The sequence below is a fragment of the Rana temporaria genome, unplaced genomic scaffold (genome assembly GCF_905171775.1).
Source record: "Rana temporaria unplaced genomic scaffold, aRanTem1.1, whole genome shotgun sequence".
NCBI lineage: Eukaryota > Metazoa > Chordata > Amphibia > Anura > Ranidae > Rana > Rana temporaria.
The window spans coordinates 54,434-76,627 of record NW_024404543.1 but is presented as its reverse complement, the minus strand read 5'-3'; the positions used below and the strand labels follow the sequence as shown (position 1 = coordinate 76,627).

At 54.7% G+C, this 22,194-nt stretch overlaps 1 protein-coding gene across 2 annotated transcripts in view; it reads right to left on the bottom strand.

The window, feature by feature from the left end:
* Positions 1-17,147, bottom strand: part of LOC120922168 (phosphatidylserine decarboxylase proenzyme, mitochondrial-like) — a 38,975-nt gene extending 21,828 nt beyond the window's left edge. The window contains exons 1-7 of one of the 2 annotated variants that reach the window (XM_040334638.1): positions 16,984-17,128; positions 14,520-14,601; positions 8,855-8,987; positions 5,938-6,168; positions 5,450-5,582; positions 2,017-2,154; positions 260-420 (exon numbers count right to left, since the gene is read on the bottom strand). In XM_040334638.1, the coding sequence (XP_040190572.1) occupies positions 260-420; positions 2,017-2,154; positions 5,450-5,582; positions 5,938-6,168; positions 8,855-8,987; positions 14,520-14,569 (846 nt within the window). In that variant the 5' untranslated portion in view covers positions 14,570-14,601; positions 16,984-17,128. Of the gene's footprint in view, positions 1-259; positions 421-2,016; positions 2,155-5,449; positions 5,583-5,937; positions 6,169-8,854; positions 8,988-14,519; positions 14,602-16,983 lie in introns of both variants that reach the window. The other variant, XM_040334639.1, reaches the window with a different exon arrangement.
* Between the last annotated feature and the right edge of the window lie 5,047 nt (positions 17,148-22,194).

The window sequence follows — 22,194 nt, the reverse complement described above, 5'->3', positions numbered from 1 at the left end:
GGCAAATTGGTGGCGGTGTGGAGTAGAGGATGAGGGGGGGGCTGCATTGGGTCCGCCCCCCCCTCTCAGAAATGGCAAGTTATCTATACAAAGGTGCAGCAATGGACTCTCCGCGAGAAGAACGCGGTGTGATGGTCGCAGAATATTCCGGCACTATTCGTACATCTCCGTAGAACGCTGTCACTGGAAGGGAATCTTATATGGGACTATACTGAGACAAGAGGGACCATGGGGAACCTGGGGATCAGATCACGCTCACCTTGTCTCCGTAGATCCGGATAGATCCCACGTTTGTGGCTCCTACAGCAGTGAGAGAGAAGAAGCCGAACTGCCACTGACCACTGAGCACAACGCGCTCGTTCTGACAGAAGAGACCCGGCATCCAACGGGCAATGTTGGGACTCACCGACAGCAGAGTACCTGGAGAGGAAGAGAGAGAAGGGTGACCCGTCTACCAACACATGGCCAACCCCCTGCACTTCTCCACGCCCACAATGTCACCCCCAGAGGGCACTTCTCCACGCCCACAATGTCACCCAGAGGGCACTTCTCCACGCCCACAATGTCACCCCCAGAGGGCACTTCTCCACGCCCACAATGTCACCCAGAGGGCACTTCTCCACGCCCACAATGTCACTTCTCCACGCCCACAATGTCACCCAGAGGGCACTTCTCCACGCCCACAATGTCACCCAGAGGTCACTTCTCCATGCCCACAATGTCACCCAGAGGGCACTTCTCCACGCCCACAATGTCACTTCTCCACGCCCACAATGTCACCCAGAGGTCCTTCATCTAGTTTCTGGCTCTTGGTACACATAGTGTGGCCCTCAGTGCGGTAGACGTGTTTCCTGCGAGTCTGGCATGCATCCTCCAGCCCTTTGTTGGGCTATAATGCACCTCCCATGATCAGCCCCTCTGGTATGGTAGCCGTACATCTCCCTTTATATGGTGCCCTCTATGAATCCCGTACAATAATGAGAAGTCTTGTGTATGTCTGAGCCCCATATATATTCAGCATTAGACTGACACCTTCCATTTCCCCACAAGGCCGGTTCATCTGTATTCAGGGATCATGGATGGTGACCTTCTATTTCTATCCATAAACCAGGATACCAGCTGTGACGGGGGTCACTTTGGGTGCGGGGCTGTGACGGGGGTCACTTTGGGTGGGGGGCTGTGACGGGGGTCACTTTGGGTGGGGGGCTGTGACGGGGGTCACTTTGGGTGGGGGGCTGTGACGGGGGTCACTTTGGGTGGGGGGCTGTGACGGGGGTCACTTTGGGTGGGGGGCTGTGACGGGGGTCACTTTGGGTGGGGGGTTTGTGGGGCTCAGCTTCTCTTGGAGAGCTCTGGAGGCTCCTTGTCCAGCTTCCCCGACCCTCTTATGTGTAGATCCCCCCTGTGTCTCTAATAGGGGTTCAGGGGGACTGAGGACCCCACTATGATCTGTGATAGTCACAGTCAATGTTGTATATATTGTGTGTTGGCTGTTGTGGACTCTTTGCTGGGATGGTTTGGGGTGTGACTGTATTCTATTGTCTATTGTGGTGTCTGCCTCAACTATTATGGGATGTGTAGGTGTGTTTGCTGTGAGGAAAGAGGGAGGGGGGATTCCTCCAGTTTAACCCGCCCTGTTTTCCAAGTGTGGGGGGAGGAGTCTCCAAGTTATTTATCTGTTGTGTGATAATAAATGAGTTTGTTGTTTGCCCCTCTACACTGAGGTGTTGTCTGGTGACTGGGGGGGGGGGGGAGAGTCTTGGACGGGGCTGGTTCTGGACAGAGGAAGCATTGATGGCGGTCATAGTCCTGGGTCATCACACCAGCCTTTCAGGGACGCTGTCGTCGTGTTCCGGATCCTGTATATGGTAGATAACATCCCGAAGCCTAGACAGGTCCTCACAAGGACCATTTTTGTATCGGCTCTCAGGAATGGTCCCAGGTGGGCACAGAATGCGGTCGGGGGGGGGGGGGGGGGGGGAAGTGTGGCGATATCAGTGATGGAGAATATGATACCTGGAAAGTGCCTCCTGTGCTGGATGCTCCAGTCTGCTGGGGAATGAAATCGGTGATAATCTCCAGGAGCCAGATAAATGACGTGATGAAAGAGGCGATTCGCGGGACGCACACCCAACTGCTGCAGGAAGGGCAGACCTGGAAAACAAGGAGGACATTGGGGGTAAAATCAGGGCGACTCTCTAAGAGAAGACATGTTACAGGGCGCAGAGAGGAAAGGAGATGAGACTCTCCGGGAAGAGAGGAGATGAGACTCTCGGGAAGAGAGGCGACGAGGGAGAGACTCTCCGGGAAGAGAGGCGACGAGGGAGAGACTCTCCGGGAAGAGAGGCGACGAGGGAGAGACTCTCCGGGAAGAGAGGAGATGAGGGACAGACTCTCCAGGAAGAGGGGAGATGAGGGACAGACTCTCCGGGAAGAGGGGAGATGAGGGACAGACTCTCCAGGAAGAGGGGAGATGAGGGACAGACTCTCCGGGAAGAGGGGAGATGAGGGACAGACTCTCCAGGAAGAGGGGAGATGAGGGACAGACTCTCCGGGAAGAGGGGAGATGAGGGAGAGACTCTCCGGGAAGAGGGGAGATGAGGGACAGACTCTCCGGGAAGAGAGGCGACGAGGGAGAGACTCTCCGGGAAGGGGGGAGATGAGGGCCAGACTCTCCGGGAAGAGAGGAAATGAGGGACAGACTCTCCGGGAAGAGGGGAGATGAGGGACAGACTCTCCGGGAAGAGGGGAGATGAGGGACAGACTCTCCGGGAAGAGGGGAGATGAGGGACAGACTCTCCGGGAAGAGAGGAAATGAGGGACAGACTCTCCGGGAAGAGGGGAGATGAGGGACAGGCTCTCCGGGAAGAGAGGAGATGAGGGACAGACTCTCCAGGAAGAGAGGAGATAAGGGACAGACTCTCCGGGAGGAGAGGAGATGAGGGACAGGCTCTCCGGGAAGAGAGGAGATAAGGGACAGACTCTCCGGGAGGAGAGGAGATGAGGGACAGACTCTCCGGGAAGAGAGGAGATGAGGGACAGACTCTCCGGGAAGAGAGGAGATGAGGGACAGACTCTCCGGGAAGAGGGGAGATGAGGGACAGACTCTCCGGGAAGAGGGGAGATGAGGGACAGACTCTCCGGGAAGAGAGGAAATGAGGGACAGACTCTCCGGGAAGAGGGGAGATGAGGGACAGACTCTCCGGGAAGAGGGGAGATGAGGGACAGACTCTCCGGGAAGAGAGGAAATGAGGGACAGACTCTCCGGGAAGAGAGGAGATGAGGGACAGGCTCTCCGGGAAGAGAGGAGATGAGGGACAGACTCTCCAGGAAGAGAGGAGATAAGGGACAGACTCTCCGGGAGGAGAGGAGATGAGGGACAGGCTCTCCGGGAAGAGAGGAGATAAGGGACAGACTCTCCGGGAGGAGAGGAGATGAGGGACAGACTCTCCGGGAAGAGAGGAGACGAGGGACAGACTCTCCGGGAAGAGGGGAGATAAGGGACAGACTCTCCGGGAGGAGAGGAGATGAGGGACAGACTCTCCGGGAAGAGAGGAGACGAGGGACAGACTCTCCGGGAAGAGAGGAGATGAGGGACAGACTCTCCGGGAAGAGAGGAGATGAGGGACAGACTCTCCGGGAAGAGGGGAGATGAGGGACAGACTCTCCGGGAAGAGGGGAGATGAGGGACAGACTCTCCGGGAAGAGAGGAGATGAGGGACAGACTCTCCGGGAAGAGGGGAGATGAGGGACAGACTCTCCGGGAAGAGGGGAGATGAGGGACAGACTCTCCGGGAAGAGAGGAGATGAGGGACAGACTCTCCGGGAAGAGAGGAGATGAGGGACAGACTCTCAGAGAGGAGATGAGGGACAGACTCTCAGAGAGGAGATGAGGGACAGACTCTCCGGGAAGAGAGGAGACGAGGGACAGACTCTCCGGGAAGAGGGGAGATGAGGGACAGACTCTCCGGGAAGAGGGGAGATGAGGGACAGACTCTCCGGGAAGAGAGGAGATGAGGGACAGACTCTCCGGGAAGAGGGGAGATGAGGGACAGACTCTCCGGGAAGAGAGGAGATGAGGGACAGACTCTCCGGGAAGAGGGGAGATGAGGGACAGACTCTCCGGGAAGAGAGGAGGTGAGGGACAGACTCTCCGGGAAGAAAGGAGACGAGGGACAGACTCTCCGGGAAGAGAGGAGATGAGGGACAGACTCTCCGGGAAGAGAGGAAATGAGGGACAGACTCTCCGGGAAGAGGGGAGATGAGGGACAGACTCTCCGGGAAGAGAGGAGACGAGGGACAGACTCTCAGAGAGGAGATGAGGGACAGACTCTCCGGGAAGAGAGGAAATGAGGGACAGACTCTCCGGGAAGAGGGGAGATGAGGGACAGACTCTCCGGGAAGAGAGGAGACGAGGGACAGACTCTCAGAGAGGAGATGAGGGACAGACTCTCAGAGAGGAGATGAGGGACAGACTCTCCGGGAGGAGAGGAGATGAGGGACAGGCTCTCCGGGAAGAGAGGAGACGAGGGACAGACTCTCAGAGAGGAGATGAGGGACAGACTCTCCGGGAAGAGAGGAAATGAGGGACAGACTCTCCGGGAAGAGGGGAGATGAGGGACAGACTCTCAGAGAGGAGATGAGGGACAGACTCTCAGAGAGGAGATGAGGGACAGACTCTCCGGGAAGAGGGGAGATGAGGGACAGACTCTCCGGGAAGAGGGGAGATGAGGGACAGACTCTCCGGGAAGAGAGGAGATGAGGGACAGACTCTCCGGGAAGAGGGGAGATGAGGGACAGACTCTCCGGGAAGAGAGGAGATGAGGGACAGACTCTCCGGGAAGAGAGGAGATGAGGGACAGACTCTCCGGGAAGAGAGGAGATGAGGGACAGACTCTCCGGGAAGAGGGGAGATGAGGGACAGACTCTCAGAGAGGAGATGAGGGACAGACTCTCCAGGAAGAGAGGAGATAAGGGACAGACTCTCCGGGAGGAGAGGAGATGAGGGACAGGCTCTCCGGGAAGAGAGGAGATAAGGGACAGACTCTCCGGGAAGAGAGGAGATGAGGGACAGACTCTCCGGGAAGAGAGGAGATGAGGGACAGACTCTCCGGGAAGAGAGGAGATGAGGGACAGACTCTCCGGGAAGAGAGGAGATGAGGGACAGACTCTCCGGGAAGAGGGGAGATGAGGGACAGACTCTCCGGGAAGAGAGGAGATGAGGGACAGACTCTCCGGGAAGAGAGGAGATGAGGGACAGACTCTCCGGGAAGAGGGGAGATGAGGGACAGACTCTCCGGGAAGAGGGGAGATGAGGGACAGACTCTCCGGGAAGAGAGGAGATGAGGGACAGACTCTCAGAGAGGAGATGAGTCGTTGTACAGCTCTCTATACATACTCTGCATTGAGTGAATATAATGGATTGTGGGGGGTAAATCTTCCTACTTACTCACGTTGGCCGGTTCTCTCCAGTCTTGTGGCCCCAGGAAGTTCTCGAGTGAATAGGTGATTCCCTTCACCTGCTCGATCTGTGAGCCCCGAGTCCGGCCACAGTGCAGGACCCGACCATCGCAGGGACTGACCTACAGGACATAGACAGGCAAGAAAGAGTCAGACTCAGGATAACAAAGCACGAGAAAGCTGATTGGTGGGAAATCTTCCAGGGTGACAACTAAGCTACAGGTGAGCGGGGGATGGTCACAACATGGAACACAGATACAGACTATTATCTGTTCTACGGTAAATGAAGCCAGCCTGTCAGACTTACTGAGAAGGCCAGCCTGTCAGACTTACTGAGAAGGCCAGCCTGGATTAGAGGTGACATTGACAGCGGCTCTACTCCTAGAATAGAACAATCACATACAATTCTGTCAGTCATGCTGTGACATCACAGACCGCCATCATGTGAGATACGTGAATATATGGAGCGGGACGTACCGCGTTGTGGGCGGAGATGACTCTGGCTGTGGACTTGAGTGGACGTCGGAAAAGCTCCCCCAGATTCTTGTAGCGGTTCAGGTCTTCTATCTCAGCTTCTTCCATGTTGACGGAGAAGGCCCAGACATACATGGAGAGGAGGGGACGCCGCAACCAGTGAGGCAGGCTGACCTCGTTGACTAGGCCCCAAAGACGAGAGAGAAGGCGAGTTGGAGCTCTACTGTAGACGGCCTGTCCAAAGGGAAACCAGAGCAGATGTGTGAGCCAATCATCATAGATACCCCTCAGGAATGTCACCAATGGGGGTCAAGGAAATGCGTCTGTCCGCTGAGCGCTCTCCATATCTCCTGTACCACACCACCCATTCACCCCACCAATCACCACCCATTCACCCCACCAATCACCACCCATTCACCCCACATTCACCCCACCAATCACCACCCATTCACCTCACCAATCACCACACGTTCCGTCTCATGATATAATCTCACCCATCACTCTACTCCCCGCATATCCCGAGTACACCGACACCACCACACTTCTCATCTCCATCACATGACTGACCCCACCGAGCACCGGACTTGGCTTTTTTATTCAGAGACCACAAAAGAAAACAAACAGGAAGTGATGACTCCAACAGCCAATCGCTTCCTCCATGGGAAGTGACATCACAGGAAGTGACTGTAACGGAATGACCCGGGACACCCAAAGACTTTGTGAGGATGGAGGATACTCCTGTGTCAGCGTCACTGATAACTCTTGGGTCTGAGTCCACTCTGTGCCCTTTGGGCATGGGGTGGCAAGTGAATCATAATTCATGTATTACATGAGATTTGACATCACTGATAGTTCGTATTGCAGGATTTTGAGATACTGCAAGATGTTGGCCCAACCAGTCAATAGTGACTCATTCTATGATGAGCCCTGACTAGTGACATGCTAATTGAGTCAGGGCCTGGAAGACATTCCATAGTCCTTGAGAAAGGTGTTAATTGCATAGACTCTTAAGAGATTCCATTAACCATTGTGTATGGCTGTAAAGGTGTTAATCCCAGGTCTGCTCCCAGAACTCTAATTATGCATGCTAAATACTGTTTATGTGTGATAACACTGTCTAAAACCTATTGATGCTCAGAGGTGTGAATAGGTGTCAAGCTGTATGCGGAGACGAAACGTCTGCCTAGGGAACTGAGTGGGTGAAGGTGTTTTGTTGTTATGCTGTTGATTAAAGAATGTTTAAGTAATTAGCCTTAGTGTGTGATTAGGGGGGTGGAGATCGCATTGTCCCTTTGAATACGGTCACATGGTTGTACTGTATATAAGACTGAGAAGAAACCATTAAAATTGTCTTCATTTGAAACCAGAGAACACGGAGCAAGTCTCGTTATTCTGGGAAATGGGAGGCCTGCTGGTTTGTCTGTGTGTCAGATAAGCTGTCGTGGGATGGAAGGTCATAAACGGTGGTGACCGTTACAGTGACCTCACAGGAAATGACCTCACAGGAAATGACCTCACAGGAAATCCTTCCAGCAGGATGAGTAAATACAAACAACCAATGAATTATGGGTAAAGGAGTCTTATGGGCGTGTCTGAGCAGAGACGGGGTGTATTGCCTTTCCTGGAAGCTGCATTGGCTGAACAAACATGGACTCCGCCTCTGACCAGAACAACCCAAAGACTCTGTATTACCGCTGATAGGAATCCTTATTCTGCGTTGTTCCAGAGAACAACACATACCCGGATTATACTACCGTTCCTGGGGGATGGGAGGTTATCTGCAGACGTGTGCTGCGAATTCCGACCTGTGCTGATCAGATACAGCAGAGACAAGACCGCCCATCCCCCCATAACCGATAATGTCCTTGCAGAGCGATCATATCCCCTCCAGACGATCGTTCTGTGCATCACACAGGGCACTTTCACTGGGGGACACATCCCCGCTCTGCAAACACCTCTCTCCAATCCCAGGAAGTTTTCCACTACCAGACGGGACTCACCCAGCGCCAGTCCGCCCCAGTCAGCTCTTTAGAGCGGGAGAACTAACACTACGCTACACTATGACAATACATATTACATACATCTTCATAACATTTCCACCACAAGGGAAACCTCAGGAATGGTGGAGGCCGGAGAGATGAGAGCAGCTACACCAGATTTTCCTCATTACAGGGACCCACAAGGGTGCCTAAAATATATTGGAAATGTCGTCTTCAAGCCGCACAATCTACACCGCAGGCCCCCCAGAGACGCACAATCTACACCGCAGGCCCCCCAGAGACGCACAATCTACACCGCAGGCCCCCCAGAGACGCACAATCTACACCGCAGGCCCCCCAGAGACGCACAATCTACACCGCAGGCCCCCCAGAGACGCACAATCTACACCGCAGGCCCCCCAGAGACGCACAATCTACACCGCAGGCCCCCCAGAGACGCACAATCTACACCGCAGGCCCCCCAGAGACGCACAATCTACACCGCAGGCCCCCCAGAGACGCACAATCTACACCGCAGGCCCCCCAGAGACGCACAATCTACACCGCAGGCCCCCCAGAGACGCACAATCTACACCGCAGGCCCCCCAGAGACGCACAATCTACACCGCAGGCCCCCCAGAGACGCACAATCTACACCGCAGGCCCCCCAGAGACGCACAATCTACACCGCAGGCCCCCAGAGACGCACAATCTACACCGCAGGCCCCCCAGAGACGCACAATCTACACCGCAGGCCCCCAGAGACGCACAATCTACACCGCAGGCCCCCAGAGACGCACAATCTACACCGCAGGCCCCCAGAGATGCACAATCTACACCGCAGGCCCCCCAGAGACGCACAATCTACACCGCAGGCCCCCCAGAGACGCACAATCTACACCGCAGGCCCCCCCGAGATGCTCTGGCCCTTCATTACTCACCTTGCTGACTCGGCTGGTTTGGGGGATTCCGGCTTTTGCCAAAGGTCTCAGAATCTGCAACGAGCGTTCTCGCAGGAAAGGCGATCGCAACTGTCCAATCCGTCTTCTTATAGAAAGACGAGGAACAGACAACCTGAGAGGAAAGGACAGGTGAGGAGAGGACTGAGGGGATAGAAGGGTGAGGAGAGGACTGAGGGGATAGAAGGGTGAGGAGAGGACTGAGGGGATAGAAGGGTGAGGAGAGGACTGAGGGGATAGAAGGGTGAGGAGAGGACTGAGGGGATAGAAGGGTGAGGAGAGGACTGAGGGGATAGAAGGGTGAGGAGAGGACTGAGGGGATAGAAGGGGGAGGAGAGGACTGAGGGGATAGAAGGGGGAGGAGAGGACTGAGGGGATAGAAGGGGGAGGAGAGGACTGAGGGGATAGAAGGGGGAGGAGAGGACTGAGGGGATAGAAGGGGGAGGAGAGGACTGAGGGGATAGAAGGGGGAGGAGAGGACTGAGGGGATAGAAGGGGGAGGAGAGGACTGAGGGGATAGAAGGGGGAGGAGAGGACAGTGAGGGGATAGAAGGGGGGAGGAGAGGACAGTGAGGGGATAGAAGGGGGGAGGAGAGGACAGTGAGGGGATAGAAGGGGGAGGAGAGGACCGAGGGGATAGAAGGGGGAGGAGAGGACTGAGGGGATAGAAGGGGGAGGAGAGGACTGAGGGGATAGAAGGGGGAGGAGAGGACAGTGAGGGGATAGAAGGGGGAGGAGAGGACAGTGAGGGGATAGAAGGGGGAGGAGAGGACTGAGGGGATAGAAGGGGGAGGAGAGGACTGAGGGGATAGAAGGGGGAGGAGAGGACAGTGAGGGGATAGAAGGGGGAGGAGAGGACCGAGGGGATAGAAGGGGGAGGAGAGGACAGTGAGGGGATAGAAGGGGGAGGAGAGGACAGTGAGGGGATAGAAGGGGGAGGAGAGGACCGAGGGGATAGAAGGGTGAGGAGAGGACCGAGGGGATAGAAGGGGGAGGAGAGGACAGTGAGGGGATAGAAGGGGGAGGAGAGGACCGAGGGGATAGAAGGGGGAGGAGAGGACTGAGGGGATAGAAGGGGGAGGAGAGGACAGTGAGGGGATAGAAGGGTGAGGAGAGGACCGAGGGGATAGAAGGGGGAGGAGAGGACAGTGAGGGGATAGAAGGGGGAGGAGAGGACCGAGGGGATAGAAGGGGGAGGAGAGGACTGAGGGGATAGAAGGGGGAGGAGAGGACAGTGAGGGGATAGAAGGGTGAGGAGAGGACCGAGGGGATAGAAGGGGGAGGAGAGGACAGTGAGGGGATAGAAGGGTGAGGAGAGGACCGAGGGGATAGAAGGGGGAGGAGAGGACCGAGGGGATAGAAGGGGGAGGAGAGGACCGAGGGGATAGAAGGGGGAGGAGAGGGCCGAGGGGATAGAAGGGGGAGGAGAGGACCGAGGGGATAGAAGGGGGAGGAGAGGACTGAGGGGATAGAAGGGGGAGGAGAGGACTGAGGGGATAGAAGGGGGAGGAGAGGACTGAGGGGATAGAAGGGTGAGGAGAGGACTGAGGGGATAGAAGGGGGAGGAGAGGACAGTGAGGGGATAGAAGGGTGAGGAGAGGACCGAGGGGATAGAAGGGGGAGGAGAGGACCGAGGGGATAGAAGGGGGAGGAGAGGACAGTGAGGGGATAGAAGGGTGAGGAGAGGACCGAGGGGATAGAAGGGGGAGGAGAGGACTGAGGGGATAGAAGGGGGAGGAGAGGACAGTGAGGGGATAGAAGGGGGAGGAGAGGACTGAGGGGATAGAAGGGGGAGGAGAGGACTGAGGGGATAGAAGGGGGAGGAGAGGACAGTGAGGGGATAGAAGGGTGAGGAGAGGACCGAGGGGATAGAAGGGGGAGGAGAGGACCGAGGGGATAGAAGGGGGAGGAGAGGACCGAGGGGATAGAAGGGGGAGGAGAGGACCGAGGGGATAGAAGGGGGAGGAGAGGACCGAGGGGATAGAAGGGGGAGGAGAGGACAGTGAGGGGATAGAAGGGTGAGGAGAGGACCGAGGGGATAGAAGGGGGAGGAGAGGACTGAGGGGATAGAAGGGGGAGGAGAGGACAGTGAGGGGATAGAAGGGGGAGGAGAGGACTGAGGGGATAGAAGGGGGAGGAGAGGACTGAGGGGATAGAAGGGGGAGGAGAGGACAGTGAGGGGATAGAAGGGGGAGGAGAGGACAGTGAGGGGATAGAAGGGTGAGGAGAGGACAGTGAGGGGATAGAAGGGTGAGGAGAGGACCGAGGGGATAGAAGGGGGAGGAGAGGACCGAGGGGATAGAAGGGGGAGGAGAGGACCGAGGGGATAGAAGGGGGAGGAGAGGGCCGAGGGGATAGAAGGGGGAGGAGAGGACTGAGGGGATAGAAGGGTGAGGAGAGGACAGTGAGGGGATTATGGGAGGAGAAGGAAGATCGGGACGGGGGTTGGAGGTCTATGAGGGACCATGGAAGGTAGGACAGGTGAGAAGAGGACACATAAGCTAAGTTAGCCGGTAAAATAGGACAGGTGGGGGTATTAGGGAAGGGAGGAGGGACAGGTGGGGGGTATTAGGGAAGGGAGGAGGGACAGGTGGGGGTATTAGGGAAGGGAGGAGGGACAGGTGGGGGGTATTAGGGAAAGGAGGAGGGACAGGTGGGGGGTATTAGGGAAGGGGGAGGGACAGGTGGGGGTATTAGGGAAGGGAGGAGGGACAGGTGGGGGGTATTAGGGAAGGGGGAGGGACAGGTGGGGGTATTAGGGAAGGGAGGAGGGACAGGTGGGGGGTATTAGGGAAGGGGGAGGGACAGGTGGGGGGTATTAGGGAAAGGAGGAGGGGCAGGTGGGGGTATTAGGGAAGGGAGGAGGGACAGGTGGGGGGGTATTAGGGAAGGGAGGAGGGACAGGTGGGGTGTATTAGGGAAGGGAGGAGGGACAGGTGGGGGTATTAGGGAAGGGAGGAGGGACAGGTGGGGGGTATTAGGGAAGGGAGGAGGGACAGGTGGGGGGTATTAGGGAAAGGAGGAGGGACAGGTGGGGGGTATTAGGGAAGGGGGAGGGACAGGTGGGGGGTATTAGGGAAAGGAGGAGGGGCAGGTGGGGGTATTAGGGAAGGGAGGAGGGACAGGTGGGGGGGTATTAGGGAAGGGAGGAGGGACAGGTGGGGGGGTATTAGGGAAGGGAGGAGGGACAGGTGGGGGGGTATTAGGGAAGGGAGGAGGGACAGGTGGGTGTATTAGGGAAGGGGGGAGGGACAGGTGGGGGGGTATTAGGGAAGGGAGGAGGGACAGGTGGGGGTATTAGGGAAGGGAGGAGGGACAGGTGGGGGTATTAGGGAAGGGAGGAGGGACAGGTGGGGGGTATTAGGGAAGGGAGGAGGGACAGGTGGGGGGTATTAGGGAAGGGAGGAGGGACAGGTGGGGGGGTATTAGGGAAGGGAGGAGGGACAGGTGGGGGGGTATTAGGGAAGGGAGGAGGGACAGGTGGGGGTATTAGGGAAGGGGGGAGGGACAGGTGGGGGGTATTAGGGAAGGGAGGAGGGACAGGTGGGGGTATTAGGGAAGGGAGGAGGGACAGGTGGGGGGGTATTAGGGAAGGGAGGAGGGACAGGTGGGGGGGGATTAGGGAAGGGAGGAGGGACAGGTGGGTGTATTAGGGAAGGGGGGAGGGACAGGTGGGGGGTATTAGGGAAGGGAGGAGGGACAGGTGGGGGGGTATTAGGGAAGGGAGGAGGGACAGGTGGGGGGGTATTAGGGAAGGGAGGAGGGACAGGTGGGGGGGTATTAGGGAAGGGAGGAGGGACAGGTGGGGGGGTATTAGGGAAGGGAGGAGGGACAGGTGGGTGTATTAGGGAAGGGGGGAGGGACAGGTGGGGGGGTATTAGGGAAGGGAGGAGGGACAGGTGGGGGGGTATTAGGGAAGGGAGGAGGGACAGGTGGGGGTATTAGGGAAGGGAGGAGGGACAGGTGGGGGGGTATTAGGGAAGGGAGGAGGGACAGGTGGGGGGTATTAGGGAAGGGAGGAGGGACAGGTGGGGGGGTATTAGGGAAGGGAGGAGGGACAGGTGGGTGTATTAGGGAAGGGGGGAGGGACAGGTGGGGGGTATTAGGGAAGGGAGGAGGGACAGGTGGGGGTATTAGGGAAGGGAGGAGGGACAGGTGGGGGGGTATTAGGGAAGGGAGGAGGGACAGGTGGGGGGGTATTAGGGAAGGGAGGAGGGACAGGTGGGGGTATTAGGGAAGGGGGGAGGGACAGGTGGGGGGTATTAGGGAAGGGAGGAGGGACAGGTGGGGGGGTATTAGGGAAGGGAGGAGGGACAGGTGGGGGGGTATTAGGGAAGGGAGGAGGGACAGGTGGGGGGGTATTAGGGAAGGGAGGAGGGACAGGTGGGGGGGTATTAGGGAAGGGAGGAGGGACAGGTGGGTGTATTAGGGAAGGGGGGAGGGACAGGTGGGGGGGTATTAGGGAAGGGAGGAGGGACAGGTGGGGGGGTATTAGGGAAGGGAGGAGGGACAGGTGGGGGTATTAGGGAAGGGAGGAGGGACAGGTGGGGGGGTATTAGGGAAGGGAGGAGGGACAGGTGGGGGGTATTAGGGAAGGGAGGAGGGACAGGTGGGGGGGTATTAGGGAAGGGAGGAGGGACAGGTGGGTGTATTAGGGAAGGGGGGAGGGACGGGTGGGGGGTATTAGGGAAGGGAGGAGGGACAGGTGGGGGTATTAGGGAAGGGGGGAGGGACAGGTGGGGGGTATTAGGGAAGGGAGGAGGGACAGGTGGGGGGGTATTAGGGAAGGGAGGAGGGACAGGTGGGGGTATTAGGGAAGGGGGGAGGGACAGGTGGGGGGTATTAGGGAAGGGAGGAGGGACAGGTGGGGGTATTAGGGAAGGGAGGAGGGACAGGTGGGGGGTATTAGGGAAGGGAGGAGGGACAGGTGGGGGGTATTAGGGAAGGGAGGAGGGACAGGTGGGGGGTATTAGGGAAGGGAGGAGGGACAGGTGGGGGGGTATTAGGGAAGGGAGGAGGGACAGGTGGGTGTATTAGGGAAGGGGGGAGGGACAGGTGGGGGGTATTAGGGAAGGGAGGAGGGACAGGTGGGGGTATTAGGGAAGGGAGGAGGGACAGGTGGGGGGGTATTAGGGAAGGGAGGAGGGACAGGTGGGGGTATTAGGGAAGGGGGGAGGGACAGGTGGGGGGTATTAGGGAAGGGAGGAGGGACAGGTGGGGGTATTAGGGACGGAGGACAGGAAGATACACTGATGAAGGGATTGGGGTAGTCCATCCTTTTATATGTTGGGGGAGGGGGGGATTCATATGAAGTGACGCCCGGTCTGTATTATGAAGAAGTTGGTAATATAAAGATTATGAAGAGTTCATGACGGCTTTAGAAGGTTCTGGAGGGACTCTAGCGGGACTCGGGATTGGGGGGGGACTCGGGATTGGGGGGGACTCGGGATTGGGGGGGACTCGGGATTGGGGGGGACTCGGGATTGGGGGGGACTCGGGATTGGGGGGGACTCGGGATTGGGGGGACTCGGGATTGGGGGGACTCGGGATTGGGGGGACTCGGGAGACTCGGGATTGGGGGGGGACTCGGGATTGGGGGGGACTCGGGATTGGGGGGAATCGGGATTGGGAGGGGTGAGAGACGTACCACCTCCTGCTCCTCTGACCTCCCGGGTGACTGATGGAGGATTTACACATTTTCTGGGATCAAAGAAACTGCAACACAAATCCTAGAGGAAGAAACACAACATGGAGTCTATTAGTGCGACACACCCAGCATACAATGTAACACACACTATGTAACACACACTATATACAATATAACACACTATACACAATGTAACACACACTATGTAACACACACTATACACAATGTAACACACTATACACAATGTAACACACTATACACAATGTAACACACACTATGTAACACACACTATATACAATATAACACACTATACACAATGTAACACACACTATACAATGTAACACACACTATACACAATGTAACACACACTATATACAATATAACACACACTATACAATGTAACACACACTATACAATGTAACACACACTATATACAATATAACACACACTATACAATGTAACACACACTATATACAATGTAACACACACACTATACAATGTAACACACACTATACAATGTAACACACACTATACACAATGTAACACACACTATACAATGTAACACACACTATATACAATATAACACACACTATACAATGTAACACACACTATACACAATGTAACACACACACTATACAATGTAACACACACTATACAATGTAACACACACACTATACAATGTAACACACACTATACAATGTAACACACACTATATACAATGTAACACACACTATACAATGTAACACACACTATACAATGTAACACACACTATATACAATGTAACACACACTATACAATGTAACACACACTATACAATGTAACACACACTATATACAATGTAACACACTATATACAATGTAACACACACTATACAATGTAACACACACTATACAATGTAACACACACACTATACACAATATAACACACACACTATACAATGTAACACACACTATACACAATGTAACACACACTATACACAATGTAACACACACTATACAATGTAACACACACTATATACAATGTAACACACACTATACAATGTAACACACACTATACACAATGTAACACACACTATACAATGTAACACACACACACTATACAATGTAACACACACTATACAATGTAACACACTATATACAATGTAACACACACTATACAATGTAACACACTATATACAATGTAACACACACACACTATACAATGTAACACACACTATACAATGTAACACACACACTATACACAATGTAACACACACTATACAATGTAACACACACTATATACAATGTAACACACACTATACAATGTAACACACACTATACAATGTAACACACACTATACAATGTAACACACACTATACACAATATAACACACACACTATACAATGTAACACACACTATACAATGTAACACACACTATACACAATGTAACACACACTATACAATGTAACACACACACACTATACAATGTAACACACACTATACAATGTAACACACTATATACAATGTAACACACACTATACAATGTAACACACACTATACAATGTAACACACACACTATACACAATGTAACACACACTATACAATGTAACACACACTATACACAATGTAACACACACTATACAATGTAACACACACTATATACAATGTAACACACACTATACAATGTAACACACACTATACAATGTAACACACACTATATACAATGTAACACACACTATATACAATGTAACACACACACTATACAATGTAACACACACTATACAATGTAACACACACTATATACAATGTAACACACTATATACAATGTAACACACACTATACACAATGTAACACACACTATACACAATGTAACACACACTATACAATGTAACACACACTATACAATGTAACACACACTATACAATGTAACACACACACTATATACAATGTAACACACTATATACAATGTAACACACACACACTATATACAATGTAACACACACTATATACAATGTAACACACTATATACAATGTAACACACACACACTATACAATGTAACACACACACTATACAATGTAACACACACTATACACAATGTAACACACACTATACACAATGTAACACACACACTATACAATGTAACACACACACTATACAATGTAACACACACACTATACAATGTAACACACACTATACAATGTAACACACACACTATACACAATGTAACACACACTATACAATGTAACACACACTATACAATGTAACACACACACTATACACAATGTAACACACACTATACACAATGTAACACACACTATATACAATGTAACACACACACTATACAATGTAACACACACTATACAATGTAACACACACACTATACACAATGTAACACACACTATACAATGTAACACACACTATACACAATGTAACACACACTATACACAATGTAACACATAACGGTGGGACACAAAGTCGCACTCACAGTCTTTCTCTCGCTCTCGGGTTCTCACATCTCTGTATATCTGAAGGCGTGAGATCCTCAGCTGAGATGATCCAGCCAATCACGGGGCAGAGAAGTGATGAGGGGGGCGGAGTCTGTCAGTTTAAAGTGACAGAAAATTCTCACAGAGGAAGAAGAAGAGAGGTCACCCCTCCTCCATCCTCATTTCCCTTTTCTGCCTCACTGTGGGGGTGGGGCACATGGGGGGGGGGCAGGAAATGGGGCAAAGTGGGGTGTCCCGGGGCCCCCTGAGGACCTCCAATACTCATTTCCAGCGACTCTTCTCTCTCATCCATAGAAGAGAAAAATCCTCAACCTGCAATATGGTACAGCATGGCACAGACTGAGAGCCGGGTATCTTCATACACTGTTATAGAATATACTTCCGCCAGAGGGAGAGGAGAGGAGAGAGATGGTGGAAGGAATGGAGAAGGGAAGGGAGAGGAGAGGAATGGAGGAGGGAAGGGAGGAGGGAAGGGAGAGGAGAGAGGGGTGGAGGACGGAATGGAGGAGGGAAGGGAGAGGAGAGGAATGGAGGAGGGAAGGGAGAGGAATGGAGGAGGGAAGGGAGAGGAATGGAGGAGGGAAGGGAGAGGAGAGAGGGATGGAGGAGGGAAGGGAGAGGAGAGAGGGATGGAGGAGGGAAGGGAGAGGAGAGAGGGTTGGAGGAGGGAAGGGAGAGGAGAGAGGAAGGGAGAGGAGAGAGGGGGATGGAGGAGGGAAGGGAGAGGAGAGAGGGGGGATGGAAGAGGGAAGGGAGAGGAGAGAGGGGGATGGAAGAGGGGAGGGAGAGGAGAGAGGGATGGAGGAGGGAAGGGAGAGGAATGGAGGAGGGAAGGGAGAGGAGAGGGGGAAGGGAGAGGAGAGAAGGGAGAAGAGAGAGGGGGATGGAAGAGGGGAGGGAGAGGAGAGAGGGATGGAGGAGGGAAGGGAGAGGAATGGAGGAGGGAAGGGAGATGAGAGAGGGTTGGAGGAGGGAAGGGAGAGGAGAGAGGGGGATGGAAGAGGGGAGGGAGAGGAGAGGAATGGAGAAGGGAAGGGAGAGGAATGGAGGAGGGAAGGGAGAGGAGAGAGGGGGATGGAGGAGGGAAGGGAGAGGAGAGAGGGGGATGGAAGAGGGGAGGGAGAGGAGAGAGGGGGGTGGAAGAGGAGAGAGGGGGATGGAAGAGGGGAGGGAGAGGAGAGAGGGATGGAGGAGGGAAGGGAGAGGAATGGAGGAGGGAAGGGAGAGGAGAGGGGGATGGAGGAGGGAAGGGAGAGGAGAGAAGGGAGAAGAGAGAGGGGGATGGAAGAGGGGAGGGAGAGGAGAGAGGGATGGAGGAGGGAAGGGAGAGGAATGGAGGAGGGAAGGGAGAGGAGAGGGGGATGGAGGAGGGAAGGGAGAGGAATGGAGGAGGGAAGGGAGAGGAGAGGGGGATGGAGGAGGGAAGGGAGAGGAGGATGGAGGAGGGAAGGGAGAGGAGAGAGGGGGATGGAAGAGGGGAGGGAGAGGAGAGAGGGATGGAGGAGGGAAGTGAGAGGGATGGAGGAGGGAAGGGAGAGGAATGGAGGAGGGAAGGGAGAGGAGAGAGGGATGGAGGAGGGAAGGGATAGGAGAGAGGGGTGGAGGAAGGAATAGAGGAGGGAAGGGAGAGGAGGAGGAAGGAATAGAGGAGGGAAGGGAGAGGAGAGGAGAGGAGAGAGGGGTGGAGGAAGGAATAGAGGAGGGAAGGGAGAGGAGAGAGGGGTGGAGGAGGGAAGGGATAGGAGAGAGGGGTGGAGGAGGGAAGGGAGAGGAGAGAGGGGTGGAGGAAGGAATAGAGGAGGGAAGGGAGAGGAGAGAGGGATGGAGGAGGGAAGGGATAGGAGAGAGGGGTGGAGGAAGGAATAGAGGAGGGAAGGGAGAGGGGAGGAGGAAGGAATAGAGGAGGGAAGGGAGAGGAGAGGAGAGAGGGGTGGAGGAAGGAATAGAGGAGGGAAGGGAGAGGAGAGAGGGGTGGAGGAGGGAAGGGATAGGAGAGAGGGGTGGAGGAGGGAAGGGAGAGGAGAGAGGGGTGGAGGAAGGAATAGAGGAGGGAAGGGAGAGGAGGAGGAAGGAATAGAGGAGGGAAGGGAGAGGAGAGAGGGGTGGAGGAGGGAAGGGATAGGAGAGAGGGGTGGAGGAAGGAATAGAGGAGGGAAGGGAGAGGAGGAGGAAGGAATAGAGGAGGGAAGGGAGAGGAGAGGAGAGAGGGGTGGAGGAAGGAATAGAGGAGGGAAGGGAGAGGAGAGAGGGGTGGAGGAGGGAAGGGATAGGAGAGAGGGGTGGAGGAGGGAAGGGAGAGGAGAGAGGGGTGGAGGAAGGAATAGAGGAGGGAAGGGAGAGGAGAGAGGGATGGAGGAGGGAAGGGATAGGAGAGAGGGGTGGAGGAAGGAATAGAGGAGGGAAGGGAGAGGGGAGGAGGAAGGAATAGAGGAGGGAAGGGAGAGGAGAGAGGGGTGGAGGAAGGAATAGAGGAGGGAAGGGAGAAGAGAGAGGGGGATGGAAGAGGGGAGGGAGAGGAGAGAGGGATGGAGGAGGGAAGGGAGAGGAATGGAGGAGGGAAGGGAGATGAGAGAGGGATGGAGGAGGGAAGGGAGATGAGAGAGGGTTGGAGGAGGGAAGGGAGAGGAGAGAGGGGATGGAGGAGGGAAGGGAGAGGAGAGAGGGGGATGGAAGAGGGGAGGGAGAGGAGAGGAATGGAGAAGGGAAGGGAGAGGAATGGAGGAGGGAAGGGAGAGGAGAGAGGGGGATGGAGGAGGGAAGGGAGAGGAGAGAGGGGGATGGAAGAGGGGAGGGAGAGGAGAGAGGGGGTGGAAGAGGAGAGAGGGGGATGGAAGAGGGGAGGGAGAGGAGAGAGGGATGGAAGAGGGGAGGGAGAGGAGAGAGGGATGGAGGAGGGAAGGGAGAGGAATGGAGGAGGGAAGGGAGAGGAGAGGGGGATGGAGGAGGGAAGGGAGAGGAGAGAAGGGAGAAGAGAGAGGGGGATGGAAGAGGGGAGGGAGAGGAGAGAGGGATGGAGGAGGGAAGGGAGAGGAATGGAGGAGGGAAGGGAGAGGAGAGGGGGGATGGAGGAGGGAAGGGAGAGGAGAGAAGGGAGAAGAGAGAGGGGGATGGAAGAGGGGAGGGAGAGGAGAGAGGGATGGAGGAGGGAAGGGAGAGGAATGGAGGAGGGAAGGGAGAGGAGAGGGGGATGGAGGAGGGAAGGGAGAGGAATGGAGGAGGGAAGGGAGAGGAGAGGGGGATGGAGGAGGGAAGGGAGAGGAGGATGGAGGAGGGAAGGGAGAGGAGAGAGGGGGATGGAAGAGGGGAGGGAGAGGAGAGAGGGATGGAGGAGGGAAGTGAGAGGGATGGAGGAGGGAAGGGAGAGGAATGGAGGAGGGAAGGGAGAGGAGAGAGGGATGGAGGAGGGAAGGGATAGGAGAGAGGGGTGGAGGAAGGAATAGAGGAGGGAAGGGAGAGGGGAGGAGGAAGGAATAGAGGAGGGAAGGGAGAGGAGAGGAGAGAGGGGTGGAGGAAGGAATAGAGGAGGGAAGGGAGAGGAGAGAGGGGTGGAGGAGGGAAGGGATAGGAGAGAGGGGTGGAGGAGGGAAGGGAGAGGAGAGAGGGGTGGAGGAAGGAATAGAGGAGGGAAGGGAGAGGAGGAGGAAGGAATAGAGGAGGGAAGGGAGAGGAGAGAGGGGTGGAGGAGGGAAGGGATAGGAGAGAGGGGTGGAGGAGGGAAGGGAGAGGAGAGGAGAGAGGGGTGGAGGAAGGAATAGAGGAGGGAAGGGAGAGGAGAGAGGGGTGGAGGAGGGAAGGGAGAGGAGAGAGGGGTGGAGGAGGGAAGGGAGAGGAGAGAGGGGTGGAGGAGGGAAGGGAGAGGAGAGGAGAGAGGGGTGGAGGAAGGAATAGAGGAGGGAAGGGAGAGGAGAGAGGAGTGGAGGAGGGAAGGGAGAGGAGAGAGGGGTGGAGGAAGGAATAGAGGAGGGAAGGGAGAGGAGAGAGGGGTGGAGGAAGGAATAGAGGAGGGAAGGGAGAGGAGAGAGGAGTGGAGGGGACAGAACGCTCAGACGTGAACGGGGGCCAATGAAATGAATGGGATTCGTCTTGTTGGGTGTTTTTAGATGAACGGAGCCTTAGAGATGGATTGTGATTGGTTGTCTGTATGTGATGGGGGATTATAGAGACTCCTCTCTTTATTTGCTCCACGTCTGAAATAAAAGCTTAAAGTGGAGGTTCCCCCTAAAAAAAATGTCTAACAATACATTGAGAAGACTGCTTACACTGCGGGTAGGCTCTATATGGCGCCTGCGCATTGACGTTCGGCTTCTTTCGGAAAGTCGTGACGCGCAGTATGCCCCGTTCGGAGGAACGTCAATCAACTAGGTCCAGCAAGAATCATCCCCGGAAGCCGAGGGATGAAGCGGCGATATCGAGGTATGTACGAAAAACCCAGCCAACCCGCAGTGTAATCCGTCTTCTCAATGTATTGTTAGGGGGAACCTCCACTTCAATAATTGGATTTTTAGGACAACGTTCCGAGGACGATTGACACGTGTATGTAGTAATCACCGATCTGACAGACGGAATCTTCTCCAGAGAGGTGAATGAGGGCGGCGGGTGAGGGGCGAACGTTTCATCATGCCGTGTGCTGAACCCTCACACCACCAGCTGGAATATCTCCTGCACTTTGTACAGCGGGACGCACACAATCTATACAATGGGTGATTATACCACAACCATAGATCAGGTGATTGGATGTACAGATCACACGCTCATACAATCGATGTTCAGCGGATGTGAAAAGTCACCTGATGGTAATTAGATGACATCTGGTGCCAGAAATCTCCAATCCGAGGCCCCGTGTCACGAATGTTCCCGTCTTATCCGTTTCCTCGGATTGCGCAGATATTGTGGACTCTGTCACCCGGAGATCGGATCATACGGGAGCGGCCATTGCTGACCCCATACACACTACACAACTTGTGTTTTCTGATTTCCTTCAGATTTACCAAAACCTGAGGTGCGAGGGCCCCCGGCCTGATTCTATACAAATTTAAACTCTTCAGGTTTGACCTCATATTATACGGTTTTGGTAAATCTGAAGGAAAAAATCAACAGAAAATTGTATAGTGTGTATCCAGCTTGATGCCGCGTACACACGGTCATTTTTTGTGATGAAAAAAAACGGCATTTAAAATGAACGTGTGTGG